The sequence below is a fragment of the Hippocampus bargibanti genome, linkage group LG02 (genome assembly GCF_051943395.1).
Source record: "Hippocampus bargibanti isolate YZ-2025 linkage group LG02, ASM5194339v1, whole genome shotgun sequence".
Lineage (NCBI taxonomy): Eukaryota > Metazoa > Chordata > Actinopteri > Syngnathiformes > Syngnathidae > Hippocampus > Hippocampus bargibanti.
Window position 1 is genome coordinate 16,356,592 of NC_142735.1, and position 26,435 is coordinate 16,383,026.

At 44.0% G+C, this 26,435-nt stretch overlaps 2 protein-coding genes across 6 annotated transcripts in view; both read right to left on the reverse strand.

The window, feature by feature from the left end:
* The window catches only part of afap1l1a (actin filament associated protein 1 like 1a), a 33,267-nt gene extending 26,015 nt beyond the window's left edge, over positions 1–7,252 (reverse strand). The window contains exon 1 of the mRNA XM_088989643.1: positions 7,075–7,252. The gene's annotated coding sequence lies outside the window, so the exon portion shown is untranslated. The remainder of the gene's footprint in view (positions 1–7,074) is intronic.
* A 329-nt stretch (positions 7,253–7,581) lies between these two features.
* Positions 7,582–26,435, reverse strand: part of ablim3 (actin binding LIM protein family, member 3) — a 43,376-nt gene continuing 24,522 nt past the window's right edge. The window contains exons 6-23 of one of the 5 annotated variants that reach the window (XM_088989644.1): positions 26,096–26,189; positions 20,709–20,796; positions 20,532–20,590; positions 20,354–20,425; positions 18,345–18,509; positions 17,966–17,995; positions 17,737–17,863; positions 17,409–17,504; positions 17,077–17,127; positions 12,317–12,451; positions 12,127–12,197; positions 11,813–11,975; positions 10,629–10,658; positions 10,248–10,303; positions 9,997–10,063; positions 9,889–9,899; positions 9,723–9,803; positions 7,583–9,310 (exon numbers count right to left, since the gene is read on the reverse strand). In XM_088989644.1, coding sequence (XP_088845770.1) covers positions 9,197–9,310; positions 9,723–9,803; positions 9,889–9,899; positions 9,997–10,063; positions 10,248–10,303; positions 10,629–10,658; positions 11,813–11,975; positions 12,127–12,197; positions 12,317–12,451; positions 17,077–17,127; positions 17,409–17,504; positions 17,737–17,863; positions 17,966–17,995; positions 18,345–18,509; positions 20,354–20,425; positions 20,532–20,590; positions 20,709–20,796; positions 26,096–26,189 — 1,510 coding nt within the window. In that variant the 3' untranslated portion in view covers positions 7,583–9,196. Of the gene's footprint in view, positions 9,311–9,722; positions 9,804–9,888; positions 9,900–9,996; positions 10,064–10,247; positions 10,304–10,628; positions 10,659–11,812; positions 11,976–12,126; positions 12,198–12,316; positions 12,452–17,076; positions 17,128–17,408; positions 17,505–17,736; positions 17,864–17,965; positions 17,996–18,344; positions 18,510–20,353; positions 20,426–20,531; positions 20,591–20,708; positions 20,797–26,095; positions 26,190–26,435 lie in introns of all 5 variants that reach the window. The other 4 variants (XM_088989645.1, XM_088989647.1, XM_088989648.1 and 1 more) reach the window with 4 other exon arrangements.

The window sequence follows — 26,435 nt, forward strand, 5'->3', positions numbered from 1 at the left end:
ACGTTTTCCAAATGTTATATATAAATAAATCAACCTTTTCCAAATATCAGGCACACTGTGGCGGGCACTAGGACCAGACATCTCACCCAGCAGGTGCACGGGAGGGGGCGGGGTTATATCACATATATTTCACTGCAGTTTCCGTTTTGGTTCTCTTTCTACTTGTTAGCAGTTGGAATAAAGACGTACTCCAATCGACCGTGTGTTCTCATTCCTCAACTGCTACACTGGTGACCCCGACGTTCGAAATGTTCATGGCAGCAGACGAAGAGATATCTTCCACGGCCATGCCGCCACGACCGGCGCCTCAGCTCGCAGCTGCCGCCTACGCCGTGAAGCTGCCCGAGTTTTGGAATAGCGACCCGGCTTCGTGGTTCCAACATGTGGAAGCGCTTTTCCACCTACGGGGCGTCACGACAGATGAGCCGAAATATTATCTGGTCGTGGCGTCTCTCAACGAACAGACGACTCGTCGTGTGCTGCCTCTCTTGCGTGCACCTCCACCGAGCGAAAAATACGCAGCGCTCAAACACCTGCTGCTCCGACGGTTCACGTTATCGGCCTCTGAGAGAGCAGACAGGCTTCTTTCTCTTCCCGGACTCGGCGACGGAACAGCAGTGGACCTGATGGACAAAATGTTGTCCCTACTAGGTTTGGATGACGGCGGATTCCTGTTCCCCCACGTGTTCCTTCGCCAGCTACCGGCCTCTGTGCGCGCCGTGCTAGCCAACTCGACGTGCCTAGCCACCGGTGACTACCGAGGTTTGGCTGAAGAAGCGGACCGGGTGCTTCTGGCGACACGGAGGTTCGCCGTGCGAAGCGTGACGGCCGAACCCCTCGGCGGAGCGGCAGCGAACATCGACCCGACCCGAGTAGCCGGAGTGGTCACGCAGAAGCGACACGAGAAAGCCCTCTGTTTTTTCCACCAGCGGTTTGGCGCCAAGGCCCGACGCTGCACACCACCCTGCACCTACGAGGCTCCGGGAAACGCCAGCGGCGGCACCCAATAGCGGCCGTGGGTGCCGGCAACGAAAGCGAGCTGCTTTTTATCACAGACTCCTCGTCAGGTAGACGTTTTCTGGTGGACAGCGGGGCACAAGTAAGCCTGCTGACGCCCACGGCCTCGGACAAGACGGCAGGTGGATGTGGGCCTCCCCTGCGCGCAGCTAACGGCTCGCCCATCGCCAGCTTTGGCACCAGGTCGGTAACTGTGTGTTTCCACGAACGAAAATTCGAGTGGGACTTTATTGTGGCCTCGATTACAGTTCCGATAATCGGCGCGGATTTTTTATGCGCTCATGGACTGCTTGTGGACATTGCTAACCGTCGTTTGATCGACGCCATCTCTTTCGCCACTTTCCCATGTGAGGCTGGAGGGCTTGGAGCGTTGACGCATGCAAATTATTTAACGTCAGGTAACGTTTATGAACGCCTGCTGACCGATTATCCGTCGTTAACCACACCCGCCTTTTCCAATGCCGATACAAAACACGGGGTACAACATTTCATTCCCACGGTTGGCCCGCCAGTTTTTGCCCGCGCTCGTCGCCTCGACGCGGCAAAATTGGCAATGGCGAAAGGGGAGTTTGCGACGATGGAGCGTTTGGGCATTGTGAGGCGTTCCAACAGCCCGTGGGCCTCACCATTGCACATGGTCCCCAAAAGTGACGGTTCTTGGCAGCCGTGCGGTGATTTTCGTCGGCTTAATGTAACCACACACGACCGTTACCCAATTCCGCACATCCAGGACTTTTCCGCACGTTTGGCCGGAGCCGTGATCTTTTCCAAAGTTGACCTCGTTCGCGGTTATCACCAGGTTCCGGTACGGGCAGAAGATGTGCCAAAAACTGCAGTAATAACCCCTTTTGGCCTTTTTGAATTCCTCCGTATGCCTTTTGGCCTGAAGGGGGCGGCACAGACCTTTCAGAGACTGATGGACTCAGTCTTGCGAGGCCTAGATTTTGTGTTCGTCTACCTCAACGACATTCTTGTGGCCAGCCCTTCACCAGAGGAACACCTGTCGCACTTAAGGATGGTTTTCAAGCGTATTGATGCGCATGGCCTTATCGTTAACCCTGTGAAGTGCCAATTTGGTTTGCCCAAGATCGATTTCTTGGGGCACCGCATTTCTCCACAGGGTGCCATCCCCTTACCCGCCAAAGTGCAGGCTGTGGTGAATTTCCCCCGCCCAGCCACAGTTAAAGCTTTGCAGGAGTTTTTGGGCATGATAAATTTTTACAACCGGTTTCTTCCTCACGCAGCCGACCTCCTACAACCCCTCTACGGCGTCTTGAGAAAAAAGAAGGCTAATGACCCCGTCGAGTGGGCTCCGCAACGAGTGCAGTCCTTTGAACGAGCCAAGGAAGCTCTTGCGGGTGCAACTCTTCTGGTCCACCCGATCTCAACCGCACAGGTGGCCTTGACTACCGACGCGTCTGATGTTGCCGTAGGGGCGGTGGTTGAGCAGCTTGTGGAGAACGAATGGCAGCCCCTTGCATTTTTCAGTCGGAAGCTGCAAGATAACGAACGCAAGTATAGTGTTTTCGACAGAGAGTTGTTAGCACTCTATCTTGCAACGCGCCATTTTCGTTTCCTCCTCGAGGGGCGCCGGTTCACCGCCTACGTAGATCATAAACCCCTTACATTCGCCATGTCCAAGGTGACCGAACCGTGGTCAGCCCGACAGCAACGGCATCTAGCGGCTATTTCCGAATTCACAACAGACATTTGGCATGTGGCCGGAAAATGTAACCCTGTGGCCGATTGCCTGTCACGCACGATCGTGTGTCCAGTCCAGCTCGGGGTGGATTTTTCAGAGATGGCCACGGCCCAATCTGAGGATCCGGACATCCACGAACTCAAGGCAGCAGGCACGGCCCTGAAACTGGAGGAGGTAGCAGTGTGTGAAGGGGGTCCCGCTCTCCTCTGCGATGTGTCTACGGGTCGCACTCGTCCCGTGGTTCCGCAGGAGTGGCGTCGGGGAATTTTTGATTCAATTCATTCCCTTTCACACCCTGGCGTCCGGGCGTCAGTCAAACTACTTGGGGCCAAGTTTGTCTGGCCTGGGTTAAGAAAGGACGTCAGGAAGTGGGCAGCTGCATGCGTGGCATGTCAGCGCGCCAAAGTCCACAGGCACATCCGGGCGAACCTAGAAACTTTTCCGATTCCGGCCAGGAGATTTGACCACATCCATGTGGACCTGGTCGGGCCCCTCCCTCCTTCGCAGGGTTGCACACATCTCCTCACTATGGTCGATCGGACCACTAGGGGGCCGGAAGCTGTCCCCCTGTCCTCCACAACCTCGACAGACATTGCCCGCGCATTTCTGTCATCCTGGGTCGCACGTTTCGGCACGCCGTCCGATATCACTTCGGACAGAGGCCCCCAGTTTGTGTCCGAGCTCTGGTCGGCCATGGCGCAGTCCTTGGGTGTGCAGGTACACCGCACTATGGCCTACCACCCACAGGCTAATGGGATGTGTGAACGTTTCCACCGGTCACTTAAAGCCGCGCTACGGGCCGCACTATCGGACGGTAACTGGGTTGACCGGCTTCCGTGGGTCCTTCTCGGGTTACGTTCAGCTCCTAAAGAAGACCTTAACGCCGCTCCGGCAGAGTTAGTACTCGGTCAGCCACTCCGCATCCCTGGTGAATTTCTGCCTGAAGCTTCGGGTGCACCTTCTTTCCCCCTTTTGCCAGGGGAGCCCCTGGCTCCAGCACCATTTCACCACGGCGTCCCCAAAATATTCGTTCCGTCTGCTCTTAGGTCAGCCCGTTTCGTTTTCGTGCATCATGATGCCCACCGCTCTCCCCTCCGGCCGCCGTATGATGGCCCGTTTAGAGTGCTCGAACACGGGAAAAAGAGTTTTGTGCTCGATATGGGTGGGAGAAGGGAGGGCATTTCAATAGACAGACTCAAGCCGGCTCACATAATTGCAGGCGAGGACGTTTCGCCGGCCCAGGTCCCACGTCGCGGACGCCCTCCATAACCTCCAGCCTCTCTGCGGCATGCCAGGGTTGAGTGTCGTTCCCCCACTCAGTTCTCACCCGGATCACCTGCCCGAGCAATTTCACCTTCACCATCGAACGACGGGCTGCGTAGTCGTTGTGGCAGGCTGGTCAAGCCCCCTGCAAGATTTTCGCCTTGACTGTCCTTCTGGGTGTTCTGGGGGGGGCTGTGTGGCGGGCACTAGGACCAGACATCTCACCCAGCAGGTGTACGGGAGGGGGCGGGGTTATATCACATATATTTCACTGCAGTTTCCGTTTTGGTTCTCTTTCTACTTGTTAGCAGTTGGAATAAAGACGTACTCCAATCGACCGTGTGTTCTCATTCCTCAACTGCTACAACACCACATTATAAGGCACTACACTTGAGGTTGGGGTTCCGCATTACTTCTACAGGCGGGCGGATGGAGTCAGTGGCTGCTGACAGTAGTTGCGAGACCTGTTGTGGCTCAATATTATGACACATATGCGTATAAGGCGCAGGGTCATCTTTTGAAGAAAATGAAAGCTTTTTGGTGCGCCTTATACACCGGAAAATACAGTACTAGCAATATATACAGTTGCGATCCCTTTAAAACAGCAATGTCTTCAAGGAAGTTTGAATACAATTTAATTTGTTGAGGTTTATTGAATGCTTGAGAAGTGCAAAGTGTGGAAGTAAACGAGCCTAGTTCAAGTGCCCCAAAGCATGATGCCACACCAGACTTAATCAAATCCCGTGAAAGTTAGGTGATAATATTAAAACGTACGAAGTGTGTAGAATTATTCCGCCTACTGCCCCAAGACAGCTGGGATAGGCTCCAGTACGCCCCGCGACCCATTTAAGGATTAAGCTGACAATAATTTTTTTGGATCGGTGGATTTGTAGAATTTAGTGCCATCTACCGGTGAATTTATAGAATACACTGACCTAACCTCAAAGTGAGCATTTTAAAGCACAAGCAGTCCAAGACATGGCAAGCCTCCCAACAATTTCTTCACCAAAGATGCAAGCAACATATCATCCCAAATGACTTAAAATTGCTGTGGTCATCATGTTGATAAACTACATCTATCTTGTCTCATTCGGCTAGAGTAAAGAACACATTACACTGTAATACAGTAAAACTGAGTTTTTGTTGCATTGTACTGAAAGAAAAAAAACTAGTTTTAAAATATTTACATGAAAATAGTTTTGAATGAAGTTCAAAATTTATAAAAACTGAAAGGTATGATTTATAGAATCAAACTGCCTTCAGCAAGCCATTTTATTCAAAGTATTTTCATCTGTTTTTTTTCAAAGGATTTCATTAAAAGCTAATACTTGTTCAAACTGTTCGAGCAGAAGGTTTTTAATGATGAATGTTATCATCATCATTCTTTTGGGAGAAACAGTTTAGAAATAGTCAAATTTGAGGTTCCACACAGAACTTTGAACAGTTTGGCAGATGGATGATGCACTTTGCTTTACTACGCACACCAGGGGGATGCCAAAAGGTCAACCTAAAAGAAACTGAAGAGGACATTTATACGAAGCACAGGGTGGCTCCTCTTTCTTTGTCCTCTGCTGGAAAATCGGACTTAGAACAATGACTGCGTTGAATTTTGTGACAAACACAAGCACTTTGTTTTGTGCAAATGTAGTCCACTTCCTGGATGAACAATACAGATGAGCATTGCTTGTATGCAAGCATACCGGGGTCGCAAACATGAAGCATGGTGACGACAGCAGGGTGCATAATTAGGCTGCTCATATCATGAGCGTACAGCTTTGCGTCACCAGAAATGTCCTGTAAATCATTTTCAACAAATACTCATTTACAAAGATGGAATGGGTAGTCTGGTCATTATGTTTGCAGGGGCTGTAAATTCATGCACAATTATCGCACTAGTCCATTTAGTCCACAACTTCTTCCATATGCTTCCATGCAGCTTGACAATGGCCTCGATTCATCATGGCTGCTGAGCTACAGAACACACATCTCAACCATCAGAGAGCATTTCTTTCTCTATAGGGACAGCCGCTCCTGTTTCTCACCCACCTGATGCTTTACTTCTCAGTGTGCATCTGTACGAGTACAGGAACGAAAACTTTCTGACAAAGGCCATCCAGATGTCTTACATTCAAAGATACATTTACAATCATTTAATGGTGACTCAAAAATTCGATATAAAAAGCATATTGATTTTATTTCATCAGATTGGATAGAATATAAAACATTAAACAAGTACATAGTTGTATTCGCTTTTCGTAATGGATCATGACATGTCGTCCTTTAATCAATATTGTATATCAAACTGGCTGGAGTTTTGCAATGAATCTTTGTGGTTTTCTGAGAGTAAAACTATCTTTTGCATTTGTGTCTAGTATGTAAAGCTTTTAAATTATGTTGAATTGTACCAGAAGTGGTACAATTTGGAGTTCAATCAAAATTTCCTAGAAAAATCTGCTTCATGATAAGACTGCCTGGTGGAACGTGACGTCATCATATTTTGTGCGTCACCATCAAAGCAGTACTGCTCAGCATTGACAGTTTGTTTCATGCAAATCTTGGCAATCCACGGATATGTGCCTGCGAACCGAGTGGGCATAAGAGGATTGAATACGGATATATTGATTTCAGTGTTGAGGGCCCCGTGACTGAGTTTGCTTGGGCCCCATATGACAACGCCCACTGGTTAAGGACTCAGCTTCACACGTGAAATGCTGAAAAGAATGATGCACCTCACCTTCGGTCAAAGCTCACATCGGGGGGTAAAGGAGATGCTCTGAGTCCAGGAACAATGTTTTGCAATGTAGGGAAATAATCGTGCTGCGACTCCCCAAAAACACTCATGAGGCAATTACATGGTTTGTATTGCTGGCTGTGTCCACAATAACCACAACAAAGAGACATAGATGGATAAATAAATAGATATATTTTGAAAAACCACTAGCGGTGGAGACCTGGTATCAATCTCATATTTCACATGACTCGACGTAAGTAAAGCAAGAACGGCATCTAAACATGATAACGTCTGTTGTTACTTCGCCTCACACGCCCACTTGCCAAAGTTGACACGTTAAAAATTATCCGTTTGAACTCACATTTGGTGCCGTTTGAAGTGATCCCTCGGGTGAAGATGCCATCCATATAAGAATGCATGTGCTTTTACGGCGATGTAGTGGACAAAGTCCAATCTTGTGTGTGATTAAAAACGCTCAATTCGGACCGCTGTCTGTAGAAAAATTCAGCATGCTGTTTTCTGCTCCGCCCGTTCCTAACGCCTGCCAATGTTGGACTGACATTACCGGAAGTAAAATTTGACAACAAATTCGGATACTCCCACAATTTGTCAAAAGTGACAGATCTAGTAATTTGTAGATGAGTTATTTATGTGTACGTAAAAGTAGTTTATTCTAATAAAAAAACAGTTATTGAATTGTATTATTCATGATCTTTGTGACATGTTGATGATTGAGCATTTTCTTCATTGTCATGTATTTTAGTCACTGTGTCTGCTTCATCTATATCAATGTATAGATTCTATATGTTGACAAATAAAATAATTTTCAAATAATCATGAATCGCAGCCTTAATTTGATGGAATAAATGAACACAAAATAGGTGTTTTCAAGTAAATGCAGATACATTTCTTTTATTTTACTGATACGGTATTTAACTGAACAACCTGGTTAAGAGCTAATTGAACAATGAAGAGTATAGGTTTGAAGGAACCAACCAGAGGGACAATGACTAAAGAGAACAAATGAGATTCTTGATAAAATAGATCAGATTAAAGAATGAGGAAGACCATATTTTTCGCACATGTGAGCTAGGAGAAACATTTTGTCTTTTTTATACATCTATTTTTTACATTGGTTCACTTGAAATACATATGGATTAGATATAATCTAAATATTGACCAAAGTGATATTTTCCATATTTAAAGTAGGACTCCTTAATTTATGACACACTTCTCAACACATGCAGAGCGTTTCAAGGTGACATTGCAACATTGTGCTCAAATGTCACATTTGATTTTTAAAATGGACCTGTAAAATCGCATTATTTCTAATGAATTTAATCAAAATTCATTAACCAATTATTTAATTTAAAAATGGGAAAGCTTGGTTGTTTGATAAAACAAAACGGCTCTCATCATGTAACTCAGTTTGAGATGATCACTGATATTATACACTACGTGCCAAGTATTCAACGACATATGTTAAAATACACAAAGCACAGAGATGGAGACAGGGAGTTTACATTTAATTTTAGTTACAAAATCTAAAATTACAGTGTCCAAAGGAAGGATGTCAACAACCCAGAATTTTAAGCAACACGGGAGAAACCCTTATATAGTTTTTTTCATTATCAATCATAGCCACAGTATAGCTACAAAATTATTGAATATTCCTTTTATTTGGCTGCCTGCAACGCTCTATTGCAATTAACTTCAAACCAAACAGAAAGATAACATGGTGTCTGCGGCTTTTCTTTTGTTGTCCATGAAGTGTATTGCACAACTCAAATGTGATGACATTGTAAATGCATTACCATTGTTTTTAAATCACGAAACCTTGACATCGGTGTCCTTTGAATCTGTATTTTCACACTTTGGTTCAAATTTACTGTCAGTCAAATACGTTTGTAACTATATTGAGAAAGAGTGCAAAATCTGGCAGAAGAAGCGATGAGAATGCAAAAAAAAAAAAAAAAAAAAAAAAGTAATTCTCATCCATCATCATCGTGTTGCATTTGCACTCGTAAAGTGACTAAAAATATAATACTTCAACTACATTCTACTTATTCGGATGCTGGTGCTGCACACGATAAAATATGTAAAAAGCGTAACAAATAAGGCAAAGCCAAATTTCTCTTCGGGGTGTCAAAGTTGGGCAACCGATGTATTCAATTTCATTTCGTATTGTGCAGACGGGCCTTTCTCAGTCCTTTTGCAATAAAGAAAAGCACAAGATGGCATCTCCACTTTGAAGTCTGTATTGCTTACAGATCACTCCAGCCTGTGAACACACGAGCACTGTTCCTGTAAAGACAGGTCTCTTCATCACACGAGTCGGTGCCTGTGTGGCCACAACTTTGTTGATTGCTCGACGAAATCTAGAACAGGTTCTTAGCCATGGCAGTAAAACGGTGAGGAAATTTCCGTACTTGAGCAGTTCTTCTTAAGATGTATGGCAGCATTTAAAGGACATCCACACACTATTAAAAGAGCCGGGCCTGTTTCTTGAGTTCATTTCTCTTCCATAAAGCCAGCCTGTCAAAATCATCGATGGTCATGCCAAAGACTTGGACGAACTCCTCTGGGGACAGGTGACGCTGGGAAAAAGAGGAGGGAAATCCCTTGATCCAATGTCATGATTTCAATCTGATATGTAAAATTTTGACATGATCCTTACAATCTGGACAAGCAAGTGTGAAGTGAGATAGCCAAAAATCCAATGCTCCTTACTAGAGCTAGAAATGGAACTTTGAACAGGGGCAGTTGTAAAAAGCAAAGGTCGCTCGTGTTTCTGAGCTGGCTGCTCAGTACTGCGTCGCTAATTGAACAACAAGAAGAAAGAGTCCAGAATATTTTTAGAGCTCAAATGTTGCTTGCGTGCCCGTGCCTCCCCCTGCATGTTCATCACTTTATTTGTCGCAAATTAGAGTGTGTTTGTTGTTTATTTGTAGCTTCAGTTTGTATTACTAATTAGTTAACTTGGTTCCACAGAGTCGGAGCACAATTTACCTCCAGTCTGGCTCTCTCCACATCTTTGGGAAGCCTGTTCCTCCCTCTGGTGGTAACAATGAGCGTTTCATAGGGGTAAACCTGAAATCCAAATGGGCCCCTTACCTTCATGAATGAACACTTATGATTCCAAACATTTCAACAGACTCAAATGTCAAACCCCTACCTTGTAATCCGCTGTAATTCAAAAAGCAGATTGTTAACTCAGTGCAATGTAGCGTGATTTTACGAATTATAAAAACAAATACGATTAAAATGCTTTATATAGATGTACCTCTGCTTCCCCAGTTGACTTCGTTGCTACGATCATAATGATACTGGTAACAGTCGGCACTCTGAGGCTGCGGGTGGTTACAGGTAAGAGTGTCCGTTTAAGTATCGAGAACAAAATGCACACACATTTATGATTGTGATGTCGCAAAATGTGAGAAAGTTACAGAGGCATGAACACTTTTTCAAGGCTTTGTACTACATATAAGTACCAAACATTCTCAGGAAAACGCATTGGATTCCCTGGCGTCTCACCCGCTGTATGCCATTGCGTCCATAACCTGGAAGTGACGCAGACTTGCTCACATAATCTAAAATAAAAATATGTATTATTGCAGTGTAAAGTGTCCTTGAGAGATTTTAACGGTGCTTAGAAATAACATTTATTATTATTATTATTTATGTCATTTTTTTAGGTTTGACACATTGATAAGACATTTAATATCAGTGATGAATCCCACCCGCAAGATGGCGCTCGTCTCTAACAAACGTTTGGTAGCGGTGGCGGTGCTATCCAGTACTGTATTTGTGTATAAAATCCCAACACTTCCACACCACAACTTTACACGTTATAACAGGCGCTATGAAAATAACTTCTATTGTGTTTTTTGTCTATGTACAAAAAAATCTACTCACCACCATCAGTGCTGTATTGAGATCGAGGAGCTGTGAAAACCAGTCAGATCATTAAAACTTCTTAACTGCACCAGTGAATAGGAAATATAATTTTCAGGGCAATAAAATATTCAAAATCTTCAGATTATTCTTTTATTTGTTAATGCGTGGGAGGATCGTATGGGATTGAAGGTACAATGTGAAGAAAGTGGCCCAGTCGGGAGAGGAATCAAACGGAGACATTTTAATCACTCAATATGGTTTCAGGTCTTGGTTGCCTTCAAGTGAGAACCAACAGAGTGCTGTTCACTTGTGTCCCCTCCCATTTGAGAAAGGGCTTTAATGAGAGATTTTACCGCTCATAAATAAACCAGGATATGGGACACCAGCTGTGCACAGGAGAGTGAGGGCATTTTCATACACACATGGATGGATGCTTGCATGCACATGCGGAGTCTTCAAGAATAGCGTGTAAAGAAGACGCAAGACGAGGAAGAAGTAGGAGGAAGACGAGAAGTATGATCGAAGAAGCATACAAAGCAGCAAAGGGAGGCATTTGGAGGGAAAAAACGGAAGGGGTGAAGACATACTGTACTACAATGTGAATGTTAGAGGTTAAAATAACATGCTCAACTGTTGTTGCAGGGCAATTTGAAAACAAATCTTCCATCAAAATATAGATATTGTTATTGATGAAAAAAATGTCAAAAGCATGCACATGAAATAACATCAAACCTCACCATGATAAAATGGTGAGCTTCCATTAAAGAAAGAGTGCATGCATAATAACAAATCGAAAACTGTTTTTGGAATATTTGATTATGGAATTCTGGAAGGATTTGATGTGCCTGATAATTTAATTAATATATCATGTCATGACCTCCCAGGTTTGCTGTTGAGTTTGTGACCTCACGGCAGGTATATGTTCCGATATCATCAGTAAAAGCTTTGCTTCAGTGATTAAAGTTACCTTCTGGTATTCTCACAATTTGCAATTATCCCAATCCTGTGTGAAACGTGAAATAATAATGCCTAACTAAAGTTAAAGAAATCATTCATGTATTTTTTGTGTCCTGTTTACCAGTTTACTACTCCAACCACAAAGCTAGTGATGGTACGGATGTACTCCTGGTAAATTTGTACATTCTGGAACTTGCCATGACTTCAGGGAATGGGGTTCATAAGGAAACATGGTGCTCGCTTACATCCATTGATGGTGTAATTTGTGGAGTTGTAGCCTGTTGTGTTGAGGGTTTCCTTGCTCCCACTGCGAGAATTCCTTGCACTGCCCCAGGGGTCGTTGTCATAGGAACCAGATCTGGCTTTCATCTCCTCCTTTAGGATCATCCTCCCTATGCCACTCCCAACCTGAGAAAGAGGAATTTGATGCACAGAGCACAAGTCATGCGAGAGGAACAAACAAGGAGGACCGTTCATGTACTATAGCCTACAATATGCATTATTTATGGTGTTTCTGACACTATGTTGAAGCTGGGAGGTTGGGTGATGAAGCGCTTACTCTTTGAAGACTGTGACTCCAACTCTCCTCATCTTCCCCTGTTGAGAACCGTCTCCGTGGTACACGATAGGCTGAGCAGCAATGAAGATAAAATACATTCCCTTCTGAGTGAAAATAAACTCAGGTATACTGTAAAGACTTGGGTCCAGTGAAAGAGGAAACCATTTGGAGTGACATCATTCTGCCATACCTCTGGGAGAGCTCCCGTATGGGTAGTAGTCACACTCCGACTGGGTGTACGGCTCAGGAGAGTAAGTGGAGAGTTGGGAGGATGTCAAGATATCCTCACTGGTCCTGCTTTTGGTTGCTGTGTTCAGATTATTGTCTGGGAAAAAAGGAGACATTCGGTAACGAGGAGAAATGCAGGCAAAGAAGATAATAAATATGAGTGACAAATCCAGTATGACATTTTGTTCTGCCAAATGTTTAAATAGCTGCCAGTATAAATCAGTGAATCTGCCCAGCCCAAATTTGTCATCGACAATTTTCTTATTTCTCTGCTTTTGCCCATTTAAATATTGAAAAAGGCTGTTGATAAATGAATCTGTTGGCAGTGCAGCCAGAAAACCAGAATCGCCCCCCAAGACAAACAGGATTTCTACCAAACTAATTATCCTTTAATTTATACTGGAAAAGTCCTGTTTAGCTTCACAATAGGTGGGATATGTATGCACGGTTTACAAAAAAAAAGTTTTCCGTATTAGCGACAAAGGAATTACGTGGCCTTATCTTTGCTCATAGTCACACCTGCCTGAGGAGTGAATTAGCACAGGGCACCTTAGCACAGGGGACAGCAGTGAAATGTGCAAAATACCAAACCAAAAGACCTGTGACCTAGGTTACATGTATATGCGGATTTCTTTAGCAACACAAACTCGGGAGACAATCCCACACATCCAAAAACTATATCCACCACTGTTTTAAGGACACAGTCAAGAGTTTCTGGTTGTATCACATATTCACATTGAACCCATCTGCCGAACTATACCTCTCAGACTTACATGCCGATAAAATAAAACTAGTGGCGGATTTGCTATTGCTCGCGGTTGCACGAACAGTTTTTAATGAAGTGCCGTAATGGGCTGCGACGCTACACCTGGTAGCATGGATGCAATTATACATTGGCACCGCCCTACCTAGTCTCAAGGACTTGCACACTGCAAGAATTAAGACAAGAACACGGAAAATCCTACTTGACCCTGCGCACCCTGCCCACCCCTTTTTCCAGCTACTTCCCTCAGGCAGGCACTACTGATCTGATGTGCATAAAATACAGGAGACATTTAAACAGCTTTTCCCCCCGAGCCATTAACTCTCTAAACAGTAATACAAATATAACTGTATCGTGTCGCTTTGCAATTTTGCACCACCCTGTGGAACAGCACCCCGTTATAATCATTGTCGCTCCAGATCTGTAGTCACTTGTCTGCTTGATACTTTGCACATTGTCTCACAGTTGTTCCTGAGAGCTATCACTTAGATTAAGGAATTCGGTTAGCTTAGATTAGCCTTTATTAGTGTCCTCCATATTTATTCGTCATGTCTTTTTTTATGATGATACTAGTGCAGCATGTTCTACCGGAGACAAATTCCTTGCATTTTGTACATTTTTAGCCAATAAAGATGATTTTGATTCTGAATTTTTTGTTGTTGTTTTTTTTTCCTTCCAACTGCAGGATTCTCATAAACCTTAAAGTCACAAAAAATACACGCTTCTATCTGAGCCTGGCTTCTTTCAGATGTAATGTTAGACACCTGCCAATGTGGCACTTGAAATGTAAGTAACAGAATGGCAATTGAATTCGGGTGCACGGGATTTCAAGGTAAGTGCATTTCAGAAAACAGCCCAACACAAGACGCGTTACTACGTGGCATATACTTGGAAGGAAAACAAGCTCATGAAAATAACAAAAACGTGCATTTTTCTTTCACTTTTCAACATTGTCCCAGGGGATCAATGTTTGAGCCAAATACAAGAAAATTGACTCTTTTAATCCAAGTCCTGTAACGGCCAAGCCTGAGCCGGGCTGTCGTTTCATGAATGCAAAGCAATCAGATTGATTGTCACTCTGCACAAAAGCACAGTCAATGGAAGTCAATGAATGGGCTTGACGTGCAGTGTAATGTCACATGGATCATTCCTCACTCTGTTAGCCAGTAGCCATGCTGGCCCTGATCCATGATGCATTGAATTCCAATCCGCACAATGCACGACACCGGTGAAGGACATGTAATCTTTGAGACACACACTTTCCATTTGCCTCACACCACATACAGATGTATACAAGTACTGTATGTTCACAGTAGTGTTGTGTCGGCTGTACAGTCTTTACATGGCATTCCACAAAAGAAGAAGAGAGACACAGACATGAATGGAATTTACAGAATGACTTAGTGAAGCAGCGAGTACGGGGGCGATTACTTACAGTGGCAAGGTCATCGGGTTAAATGGAGCAGGAAGGTGGAGAGGAGTGAAAAAATGTGATTGGATGCAAGAAAAAAAAAGGGAAATGTTACTGGAGAACCCCTGTGGAAGCGGGGACACTTAACTACGTAAAGAGGGGCATATTCTCCCATTTGCCCAAATCAGAAAAGGCGTGACCGTGTGCACTATTTTGGCTGCGTAGATTCTCCCATCAACTTAAATCTGTTATTCACGCATATGCTCCCGTAGACTTAAAGGACAACCGACGTCAATTTTTTGTTTCCTGACATCAGAAAAACGTTTTATAGCATCTAAAATACCCAAAACACAACTATGATATTTTTATTCAAATGCAAAACACCAATAAAAATGACTTAAAGTGTCCAAAATCTGCAAAAAATTGAGCTGCGAATTGGGCATTTTCAGAAAGTCCCGCCCCCAGTTCGTGACGTCACGCCAAGACGTCTTGCATTGCTGGAGAATCAAAACAATGGCTTCAGATTCAGAGAATATGCTTTCTTGTGACACATCCAGTTATGAATATGATTCAAATAGTTCTGAAGAGGAAAGCATACATGTTTGCAATCGATTAAATAATTTATTCCATGTCATTTTGAGGCATCAGGGGTGGGAAACGTCGCACCCAAAAAAGGCAGAACATGGCGACCGAGGTCCTGTGAGGAATTAATCAGCCCGTTTCCACAGGCTGATAAATTCCTTATATGGAGCTTGGTTGCCCTCTTCTGGCGCTTTTTGGTGCAACATGACGTTTTCAGACCAAACAAGCACAGCAAAATGGATTGGCGTGATGGAATGCTACAATGTGTCCTTTTTTTCGGTCACACCAAGTCAAAAACAAGACTTCCGGAATATTTAGCGCGAGTCTTAAAACGTAAAATACAGCTATATGCGGTGGAATCTTTGTAAAATACGCTCAGTAGAAGTTATTTGAAGCCATTTTACAAATTATGGACACAACTTGACCGGAGACGTCGGTTGTCCTTTAAGTGACAATGGGTTCCGCACTTTAAAGGCTGTACTGAGGTCTAGCATATTTCAAAAGCAACAGATCACGTTTTGAGTCATTTGACAGCCGAATCGGCTCATTTGTGCTGATGTGTGGTTCGGGCTGGGGGCACACCTGCCTCATATATGCTCACTGATTGCCCAACAGCCTAACAACATGGAAGTGATGGCCATTGTATCATACTAAATGAGGAAAAATAAAATACATTAGTGCCAGCGGGCCTTGAGGAGGATCTCAAAATACTGATAGGACTTGCATTTGAAGTGCTTGTCACAAATAGAGAGAGTCACTGTAATAATGAGCTGTAAATGAAAGATCTGGGGGTTATTTGATCCTTGGCAGCTTTCCCAACTCTCCATGTGCAATATCTCCTCAACTTTGCAAGATGAGCATGCTATTCTGATTGAATTCTGAATATTGCTTGTATTGGATAAAATCAATCTCTTCGTAATTCTTATGTCCCATAAAAACGTTTTTCTTCTTTTTTTTGTAAAAGATCCATAATCTAGGGCCACGCTAAGAACTTCTTCAAATCATCCCTCTTTGTGGTTGCACAAATATTACTAGGTTATGCAGGGTAAATTTGTTAAAATTTACAGATGGGAGACTGGCTGGCTGTATTAAGAAAGTGTGTTAGAAAGGTGCGCGTGGGATTGACTCAAGCGTGCATGCAAGAATATGCCCCATAATAGATATTTCTGTAGGCCCTAAATAGCTTTAGCCTGCAGAAACTGACAAATATGAAATAAAATAAGCATGTTTATTAAATTGTACATAACAAGCCTGTAATCCCCAGCCATGCAAACTCTCGGGAATTGTCTAACATAACTTTTTCATATTTCGTTTCAGTTCAGTTGGGTTTCATAGATTGAAGAATCTCGTGAATGCATGGATAGACTACAGACTGTAATGTAATTTGCATAATTTTCACAGACAGACTTGGTGGGACACAAGTTGACAAAATTCACAAAAAGCTAACATGCACAAAAAAAGCAAACCCAGCAGATTGTGTTTAGAAACCGGGTGTTAAAACACATCAGCTAATACAGAAGCTTCCAGTGGATGGATGTTGAATAGCCATAAACCTTGGTAACCTTGCTAATAATCCCTGTATTACTTACTTTGGGTAATAATACGTTTTTTGTATTCATGTTCTCTGCATGTGATCTGGTATTTATCACATATGGTATGTGATATGGTAATTATCACAAATTAAAAAGGGTGCTAGCTGAGCAGAGTTGACTTCTTTCTGTGGATATTAAATATCTAACCACTGATAAACAAAGCAAGTCAAATGCTGTTAGTGGTTGCTGGCCAGACTTTTTTTAATCGCTGTAGTTGAACTAACAATAATTGGAACATCAATACTAATCCAGAGTCGGTCCTAAGGGGATGTTGAAAGACATCGACAGATCAGTAATGACATTGTTGTCGAAGCACAACATGACTAAACTGACAGGAGGACAGGCAGGCTAAGGCGGGGATAACTGCACTGTACCCGTTCTCTTATAGATGGGAGGCTTCCTGTAGATGTTGGGTTCCCCTGAGGCTGAGGAGAGAAAAAGGAGATGGAAAATTGAAACGCAGTGCCATAAAAGAGAAAAGGCTAGAAGGTCGTGAGTTTCTTTTGGAACAATTGGAAGAAGAGACTGTGAGGGAAGATAAAATAAGGTCAAGCACGGCGTATGAAAGGAAGAATAGGCTGAAAGGGATTGTGTTCGTGGAAGAACAAGACTTTGTGTCATACAGTGTTGTACACATCTTGTCACTCCCAAGGAACCTGGCGGTATTCCTCTAAGTGATGAGTTGATTGGTGGTGAGGAGTCCTACCTGGTACATGAAAATGTTTTGGGGGCTGGATGACGGTTGGTGTGCTGGACCGTCCCTCCTGGCCATAGTATGGTGAGCTCCTGCCACTCTCAGATCCTACAGCCAATCACAGTAAAGAGGGCTGGATAATAGGCAAACAATGAGGCGACAAAGTGACCAGTATCATAACTCCGTGGGAAGACTTTGGGTGTGCAATTTTACAATAAGGGCCTTCAGGGCTAGATGCTAGAACATAATTGCCACATTACAACCAATGTGTTCTTGATTGGAAAATTCTGATCCCGACAATATGGCAATATTTTTGATTTAGAATTGTTTTGATGCTCACCAGGATAACCAAAGTGCTGCACAGAACGAGGAATAATGGGTGACATGCCTTGACGACTGTAGTTTGGGGAGTCAATGTAACCTGGGCTGGAGCATCGCCTCTGCTTCATGTCCAGGCAGTCATAGTCCTTGACACATGAGAAGTGGAAAGAATGAAATGACTAAATGAAAACACAGCAGTGGTTTCAAGCGATCTGAAGTGCTCTTACCGAAACAGTGCAAATGCTTACCTGAGAATAGGGGGATAGTGTCCCAAGTGACTGCAGAATTAAACAAGGCAGACGTGTTATTTCAAAACAGCGTCCATACATCAGAATAATTGAAACCATGCAGCCTTTGGAGCCCAACTGAGCTGAATCGGTTCCACCAGTGCAAACATAATGTTTCATTAAAACACATCTTAAAGTGGCCCTACTTCAAATTGCAATTGCTGGTTACATCGATTTAGTCATTGATGGTATTTCATACATCCCAAATAAAAAATGCAGCGTGTAAAGAGATAGGCGTTTCTATTGGTATCTAGTATTTGTCTGGAGAAAAAAAAGACAACAATTCTCCTTAAATTACAGACCAGTGCCACATTTGGCCTGGAGTGTGCAGCAGTTGTACCTCCCCATAGCTGTAAGTCAAGTCTAGCCTGTCATCAGAGGTGTATCTCTGGTAGGGCTGGTATGAGGAGCATAGCAGGTCTGGCTGCTGGACTTCATATATGGCCTTGATCTTTGGGAGGGCAGCTAGGTCCTTATAATCTAGGAACTCATTCACCCATCTGGCCTGGAGAGAGGACAAACACACACAACCACCAACACAGACACAACAGCACCCACATCAACAGCATCCAGAAACAATTGTGTGGGAAACCCACTCGCGTTGGCAAACAGAACATGCAGCAATCAAGCATCCTAAGCAGACACACAAACACCTTGCCCAAGCACATGTATGAATGCGTATGCGGTGCGAGCATTTGAAGTGTCTTGATAGTCATTGACCTTCAGGAGGAAAGACAGTTAGACAGAGGGCGGGGAAGGGGAAAGAGCATGGAAGGCAAGCGCGCTGGCAATGCATTTGTCCCTCATTCATCACCTTCACCATAAAGGTCATTGATTACGAGATGAAAGCCAAGCGTGGCCGAGCAGACAGGGGTGACTCCCACCTGCATCCAGAAACCACATGCTTGCACTGTCAACACGTAGCAAGACTCAGCAGAGCGCCATGACTAGTACATGAATGAAATTCTGCGAGACAGAATGACAGTCATCATTGCTGACCTAGTTAACTTTATTGAGTCCTCAATATACAGTACTATGAAGCTCTCACGAGCCACGACGTCAGGATCACTTTGTAGGATGTTCCAAAAAAAGGTTTGTCAAATATTTTGCCTTGACAAAAAAAAACAATAAGTTGTTGAAAATTAACTTTAAAACTGATTTGTAATTGTGTTAGTATCTTGCTGGGATGTGCAAGGGAGAGTGGTTCAACAAATCTTTGTGGAATGATGGTGCATGGAGAAAGGAAGGACCCACCATATTAAATAATTCACTGCCATTCCCGAATTTATTTGTGAATTAAAAATACATGTATGACATAGAGCGCCATTCCCGAATTTGTTCGGGTTTTGGTTTTTCTTGCTGGGGTGCCGATAAAGCGCTGACCAGACCTCTGGCAATGTTTTTCCTTCCACAAGGGGCAGCATTTTTTCCACGTTAGAGCTTTGTTCCGGCTTCACCTGTTGTTAAAGTGCTATATCAACCAATATATATGTATTGTTTTCTGTGGGTCCTGGAATTTGAGAGACAATGACAAAAACCCTGGCACTTGAGTGGACACATTTTTGCACGTCTAGCAGCGAATGAGTTAATGCTGGATTAAATGAAAAATGTGTTTTTATAAACTTTCAATGATATAACATATGCTGCCACTGCTGACCTGCAATAAAACTTATCCTGTGACTGTAAAGTGTCCTTGAGCGTTTTGAAAGGTGCTTATAAGTGAAATGTATTATTATTATTGTTATTATAACAACGTATATTTTCAGGAGATACCCGTATCTCCAAATATAACAACAACAAAGAGTCACTAAAGATTTAAGAAAGGTTTAAAGGCAACAAGAAAACAATGTCGAACATGTCAACAAGCCGAGACTGTCATGCCGCATGATGTAGCAAGCACAACAAAAGAACACACAGGTTTGTGGTAACAATGCAATATTCTCTGATAAGTTTAGAACTCTGGTCGGTTAGGTACTAGTATTCTACTTGCATCAAGAACTTGTCCAAAAACGGTGAGCTGAGTAGGTACAAACTGACATTGACTAATATTTTAACCATAAACCTCTAAGGATACAAAACATTGAAGGAAGAATAGCTAGACACACATGCATACAGGTAAGTTTGTTTCTTGTTTTGTTTCTTCAATATGACAACAAGAAACTGCAATTTGTGACATACGTGAGCACAGAAGTGAACAGGCCATGGGAGAGAGCAGCCGTCAGCGTGGTGCTGAGCACTCAATTCACATAATTGTCTTTTAGTCCTTTTGCATATGTTCTAATTCAAGGGTTGTCTCTGCACTGGTAGTAGCAGAAGGACTACACGATGCAAAGATAAATGGCTACTTACACATATAACCCTATTGGGAGAGCCAATGGATGAGCCTGGAGGAGAGATGGAGGTCTCTGACAGGCGTCTGTGCTGTGAGGTAAAAAAACAACAAAGAAATAAAGTACATAGTATAGAGAACCCAAAATTTGAATTCATTTCTTAACCCAACAAATAGAACCCTGAGTATGCTGCTCACCCTCAACCTCCTCTCTGCTCTTGCTGCTTGCTTGCATAATGGGTGCCACACCTCACATCCTGAGCAAGAGTCATTGACAGAGATTAGCTCAAGAGCAGATATTAATGTGTTTGTTTGTGCAAGTCATAGTAATGCGCACGCGTGTGTGTGTGCGTGTGCTTGCACATCATAGCTCACCTGTCAGATACATTTCCTCTCCCTCTTTGAACATGAGGTTACAGCGAGCACAGCGGGGACAGGTTGGATGGTAGTGCTTCCCCCCGGCCTCAATGAGGAAAGAAGAACAAAGATTTAACCCAAGAGATTTAACCTAAATTCCCCAGTTTAAAAAGGACATGTGATGGTAACGTGACTTCTTAATTGCTTGCACGCAAATAGTTTGGTCTCTGGAGGGCCTGCCCATGCACGGATTAAGAGTCAAATTAAACAACCAAGTAAATCTTTTCATCGGCCTATTTCATTTTACAGCCTGCCTCCATGTTACACTGTCACTTAAAGCCAAAAAAACAAAGATAGAATAGATTTGCCTTGGCTTGCACTGCTACATATATTATATTTTGACAAGAGGCACATATACTTGGTGCAGGAGTATTTGTTTTTAACTCATTCACGGCTAGACGATGTGCAAAAATCACTCAAATTGCAGGACACACAGAATATTGAGTTTTACGATTACATAAATATTCAATACGGTGTTAGAAACCTTAGACTCTCTTCTTTCATCAGAAAAAAATGTTTATGCTGCCCCCTCATGGGAGGGATAAACATTGCCAGAGGTCCGACCGTAGCTTGACACCCCCCCACCCCCACACACACACAAGAAAAAACAAAACCCGAACAAATTCGGGAATGGCGCTCCATGTCATGCTTTTGAATTCCTGAATACATTTCGTAATGGCAGTGAGTGGGTTAATGATGTCTCCGCCACATACATTGAATTATCAACATTGATGAGAAGGTTTCTTCAGCCGTCATCTGTACAAATTTGAAGGTTTCGGATTTTTCGCCTCCTATCCATGCCAATTATCAACATTGCAGGGATAATACTGGTGGGCCTCAATCGGCAGTACATATGCACCTAAAAGCTAGCAACCACTCATTTGACGACAATGAGGTTAAAATCTTAGCGAAAGAACATCAATGGTTTGAAAGGGGAGTAAAAGAAGCGATTTTCATAAAACAGCTAAATCCTTCACTAAACCGATATGGTGGTGTGAGGTTCAGTTTGGATCATTCGTACAACAGCCTGCTTAGGCATCATAGGATTAGTAATGCTGATGAGGTGATATCGGAGCTAGTGGGGCAATCAGGCCAGTCGTTAGTCAGGACAATAGGAACAATCAGTGGAGCCGCAGGGAGTAGTCCTCTGCTCCCCCAACCTGAGAGCAGGGACCAATCATAGCAGTATCCGGCACCGCCATCCCTGGACTGTCGGGATATATATATAGGGCCGATACTACCAGTAAGACTTTAGTTCGCTAAGGAGCATCTTGGATAAGAAGCGAAATGTCCGACACCTTCAAAGAAGTACAGATGACGGCTGAAGAAACCTTTTCATCGATGGACCACTCCTGTACGACTGAGAGCTTACACAGACATACATTGAAGTTCCACATTTGTGAAAGTGTAAAGCTGGTCATGAAGTATCATCAGGTTTGTTTTTATTTTTTGTGCCCGTTTTTAGAAACTTTTCATGAAGACAGCTGGAAACTGTTGTTAAAAGGTTAAACGATTATTTTTGAAAGTCGGCTGAATGTGTTATCTGTTCAACACATGGTCACAATGTCTTCAGATTTCACTCAGACATCCTCAGCACATCGCATATATTTGTTCGAGCCAACTCCAGTTCAGTCCCTGACAAAATTAGCAGATATCCCCGCAGGTCTGTCTATATGAGATGTGAAGACAAGTGCGTGTGGACAACACACTCTGTGTGTGTGTGTGTGTGTGTGTGTGTGTGTGTGTGTGTGTGTGTGTGTGTGTGTGTGTGTGTGTGTGTGTGTGTGTGTGTGTGTGTGTACGCGTTTGCGTGTGTCTGTGTGAATGTGTCATAGATAGATAGATAAGAATGATGTGAGCATGCAAGTGAAGGACACAAGTGTGCCTCCACATCTAAGCCAACAACATTCCAATGAATCCAACCACGTCCTAAATGCAGAGTTCTCACCCATGTGTCTCAGTGAAGCTGACGTCAAAGGCGTGCCCCGAACCATCTACTCTACCTTTCTGACATATCATCAGGGACTTGCTATTTATAGACACTCGGCCGACGTGTATGCAATGTGCCAAAAGAAGCCTGAGCTGTTTCATTGTAATTCACTGAGACCGAGCTGGTCTATTGCATGCTGTTAACATCATCGACTATAGATGCTGACTCCTACAGATACATTTTCTGTTTTTAATGAACCACGTTCTATGTGAGATGCAGGAAATTGTATGTCTACAATCGCTTTAGTATTTTGGAGAAGAGAAGGAGGAATGAATATTAGTCTCATGATTTCCAAGAACAGAGCGCATAGTGTCTGTGGTCATACGGCACATTATTTGCACAACAGCTGGAATAAGGGCTGCATTGTCTGAGGCATTAAGAGGCTGCTCTTGATATATTGATTACCCTTTCGGGAATAGCGGTAAGTACAGTGCATGGGCAGCTGATCATTTTATTAGGTTACAGGGGGCATAAAAAGGTTCCACTGAAATTCTAATGGCTCTAATAATAAAGTGGCATCGGGGATGGAGGGACAGATGGATGGATGATATTCGTGTATTCGAAGTATAACATGGCGAAACCAAGCAAAAAAACAGGCCATCCATTCAGATTCTCTTCTGCGACAATGCATTTCAGTAACAACATTGAGTGTTCTGTTCCTGAGGACCACACCTGCAAGCTCAAACATCAACATTGACTCCAAACAGACAGCAGTTCCATGTGTGCTATCCACATTCGTGGTGCGAATGTGAGTCTAAAGAGTTTGATGTTTCTCTTTATTTGTAAGTAGGTTCGTTGTCAGATCTCCCAGGCAGGTGACGCGCAGAGCTTGATCGTGGCGTGGAGTTGAGCAAGTCGTGCCGTGATGTCCGTCCGACGCCCGGCGCGAGCCGGGCGCCTGAGCGGGTCCGTGCAAGTCTCTTTGGGTCTGTGAGTCCGAGATGATTCTGCCCAATCTCTCTGTCCCGCGACAGCTCCTTTTATACAATTTACAAGCGTGTGCTATGCGTCAGGGTGATACGCAAATCAAGGAGATCAAGAAATTGAAAGACATGAAAGTGTTGAAAGGCGCACTTCAAAATCATACACTCGTGTGACGCAACAGGGCTCCCCTCCTGGATCCGAAGTCGGTGAAAGCGATGAAGGAAAAAGAAATAAAAACAAGAGTCATTCTGCGACATGGTGAGGCCAGGCAAGATGACGGTCACCGGGCATGGCAGGCGTCGGTGGGGAGGTTGCCGAGGAGGTTTCGTGGTGCCTGAAGTCATTGTACGGGAGCACGGCAAAGAGTGCTCTACGACTGCCAGTTTGAGTCGATCGATAGAAACTTCCCTCGCGGCTGTCGAGTCGATGCCGGAAGGTCTTCTCACCGTGAGTTGTTGGACAATCGATGAAGGATTGTGAGGACGAAGGTGCGTGGGTTTGGCCATGCTGCCGGGCACGGACAGGCGGGTCATCGGCGACGGTGGCGTTGATCGCGCTGCCATGGCGCTCTGCAGGACGCTGAGGAAGAACGCTGACGTCGGCGGCCGTGTCGGCCATGAAGCGTCTTCCCGAAGTCCGATCGTGGACATAAGCGATGTCCGACGATGTCCGATCGTGGACATATATGATGTCCGATCGTGGACATAAGCGATGTCCGACGATGTGCGATTGTGGACATATACGATGCAGCTAGTTGCAGAGTCGCCAGGCGAATTGGACGATGTTGGCCATCAGGGTGCGGCAGGTTTCACGGTGGGATCGGGGCGCCCACGGGTGGTGGCGGCCCATCGGGAGCTCGGCTCGAGGGGTCTTGCCGTGAAGGGAGGCTGGGAAATCTGGGTGTTTCCATTTGGAGAGTTGATTGGGCTGAGGAGGAGGGAAAAAATGCTCCTGGCTAGCTCGCCAATAAAGAGTTTGATGTATCTCTTTATTTGTAAGTAGGTTCGTTGTCAGATCTCCCAGGCAGGTGACGCGCAGAGCTTGATCGTGGCGTGGAGTTGAGCAAGTCGTGCCGTGATGTCCGTCCGACGCCCGGCGCAAGCCGGGCGCCTGAGCGGGTCCGTGCAAGTCTCTTTGGGTCTGTGAGTCCGAGATGATTCTGCCCCGTGGTTCGCCCAATCTCTCTGTCCCGCGACAGCTCCTTTTATACAATTTACAAGCGTGTGCTATGCGTCAGGGTGATACGCACATCAAGGAGATCAAGAAATTGAAAGACATGAAAGTGTTGAAAGGCGCACTTCAAAATCATACACTCGTGTGACGCAACAAGTCTAAATGGTTATCACGTCTGGTGCTCCGTGAGTGACCGACAACAAGTTCTAAGTGGAGCCTGCCTTTCGCCTGAACTCAGAAGGCATGTGATGCAACTTTCTACCACTCAGAACAGAATAAGCAGTATCGGCAAGATACATCTGCTACCTGCGTTCATAAATTTCTCATGAAGTTAATTGCACTATCCATACAAGAAGCCTGTTGGTGGAGCATCAAACTCTGACTTGTAAAAGCATTATCCACGCATGGGAGCGTTCCTTGAATGAGATCCAGTGAGAAACAGGAAAGGGAGACAGAGGGTGAAAGACTTACAGATAAAGACGGACGTTTCTCTGTGTCTATAAATAACTCGGAGAGGAACAAAGCATTTTACATCAAGCGTTCTGATGAGCAAAGGAGCTCAGGGACAACAACACACTGCGTGTGTGTGTGTGTGTGTGTGTGTGTGTGTGTGCGCGCGTGTGTGAGTGTTACATCCCAAAACCCATGCATAGGTATTCACCTCTTTAAAATGTCTTTCATTTGTACAATCCAAATCTCCTCATAATTTTTCCATTAAAAAGTTTTTAAACACGTTTGCTGCCAAGTCTTTTTTGAAAATCAAAATCAATCATCGTCACTTGAACAGCAGTCAGCCATGTTTTGTTGCACTTAAAAATGTGTGTCTACAATGATGGTTGACTTAGAGATGTTAAATCACTTCATTAGAATAATTTAAAAAAATGTCAACGGTTAGACAGTGCAAATCATTTGAAACTTTCTCATGGGTTAACAATAAAATATGGTTGACCGAAACCTGTGACCAAATTTCAACCACTTCATCTCTAAGTCGGGTGGATGTTCAAAAATTGCTGATGTTTTGGTTGAGTTAAGCAGGTCGAAACGTTTATCACTCTCCAATCCTAAATTGCACTCCCCAATTAGAGCGGGGCTTAAACAGAGCTGAGGATGAAATGTGACTGCTGAATTGCGATAAGGCTAATTATACTCAGTTAGCACAGTCGTCTCCCATTTGAGGATTTCTCAATTACTGCAGTCATCAAAACACAGAAATCTCTGTTAGCGTAATGCAATCGCTGAAAGTGTTTTCCATTCTCACCTCCAGAACCCTTCCGCTTATGTATCGGCAGCAGGCCTCACATTTCACCCCATACTGAGCATGGTAGTCCGCCTCGCAGTATGGCACTCCATCTCTGTGACAGAAAAACATATTAAAAAAACCTTCCATGGCTGCAAAAAGTAAAAGGAAGCAGTCAAGACAAATCTCCAAACGTAATTCATTTCTGGTTCCCAGAATACCTGATTTGTTATTTTGACTTTTTTCAGAGAATTATGAAATAAGGAACAAAAGGGTCAAACGGTTGCCCTTATGAACATTTTCTCAAAGAAATATGCAATGCAAATTTTAATTGTCCTATCAGTGCAAGAATGCATACAAA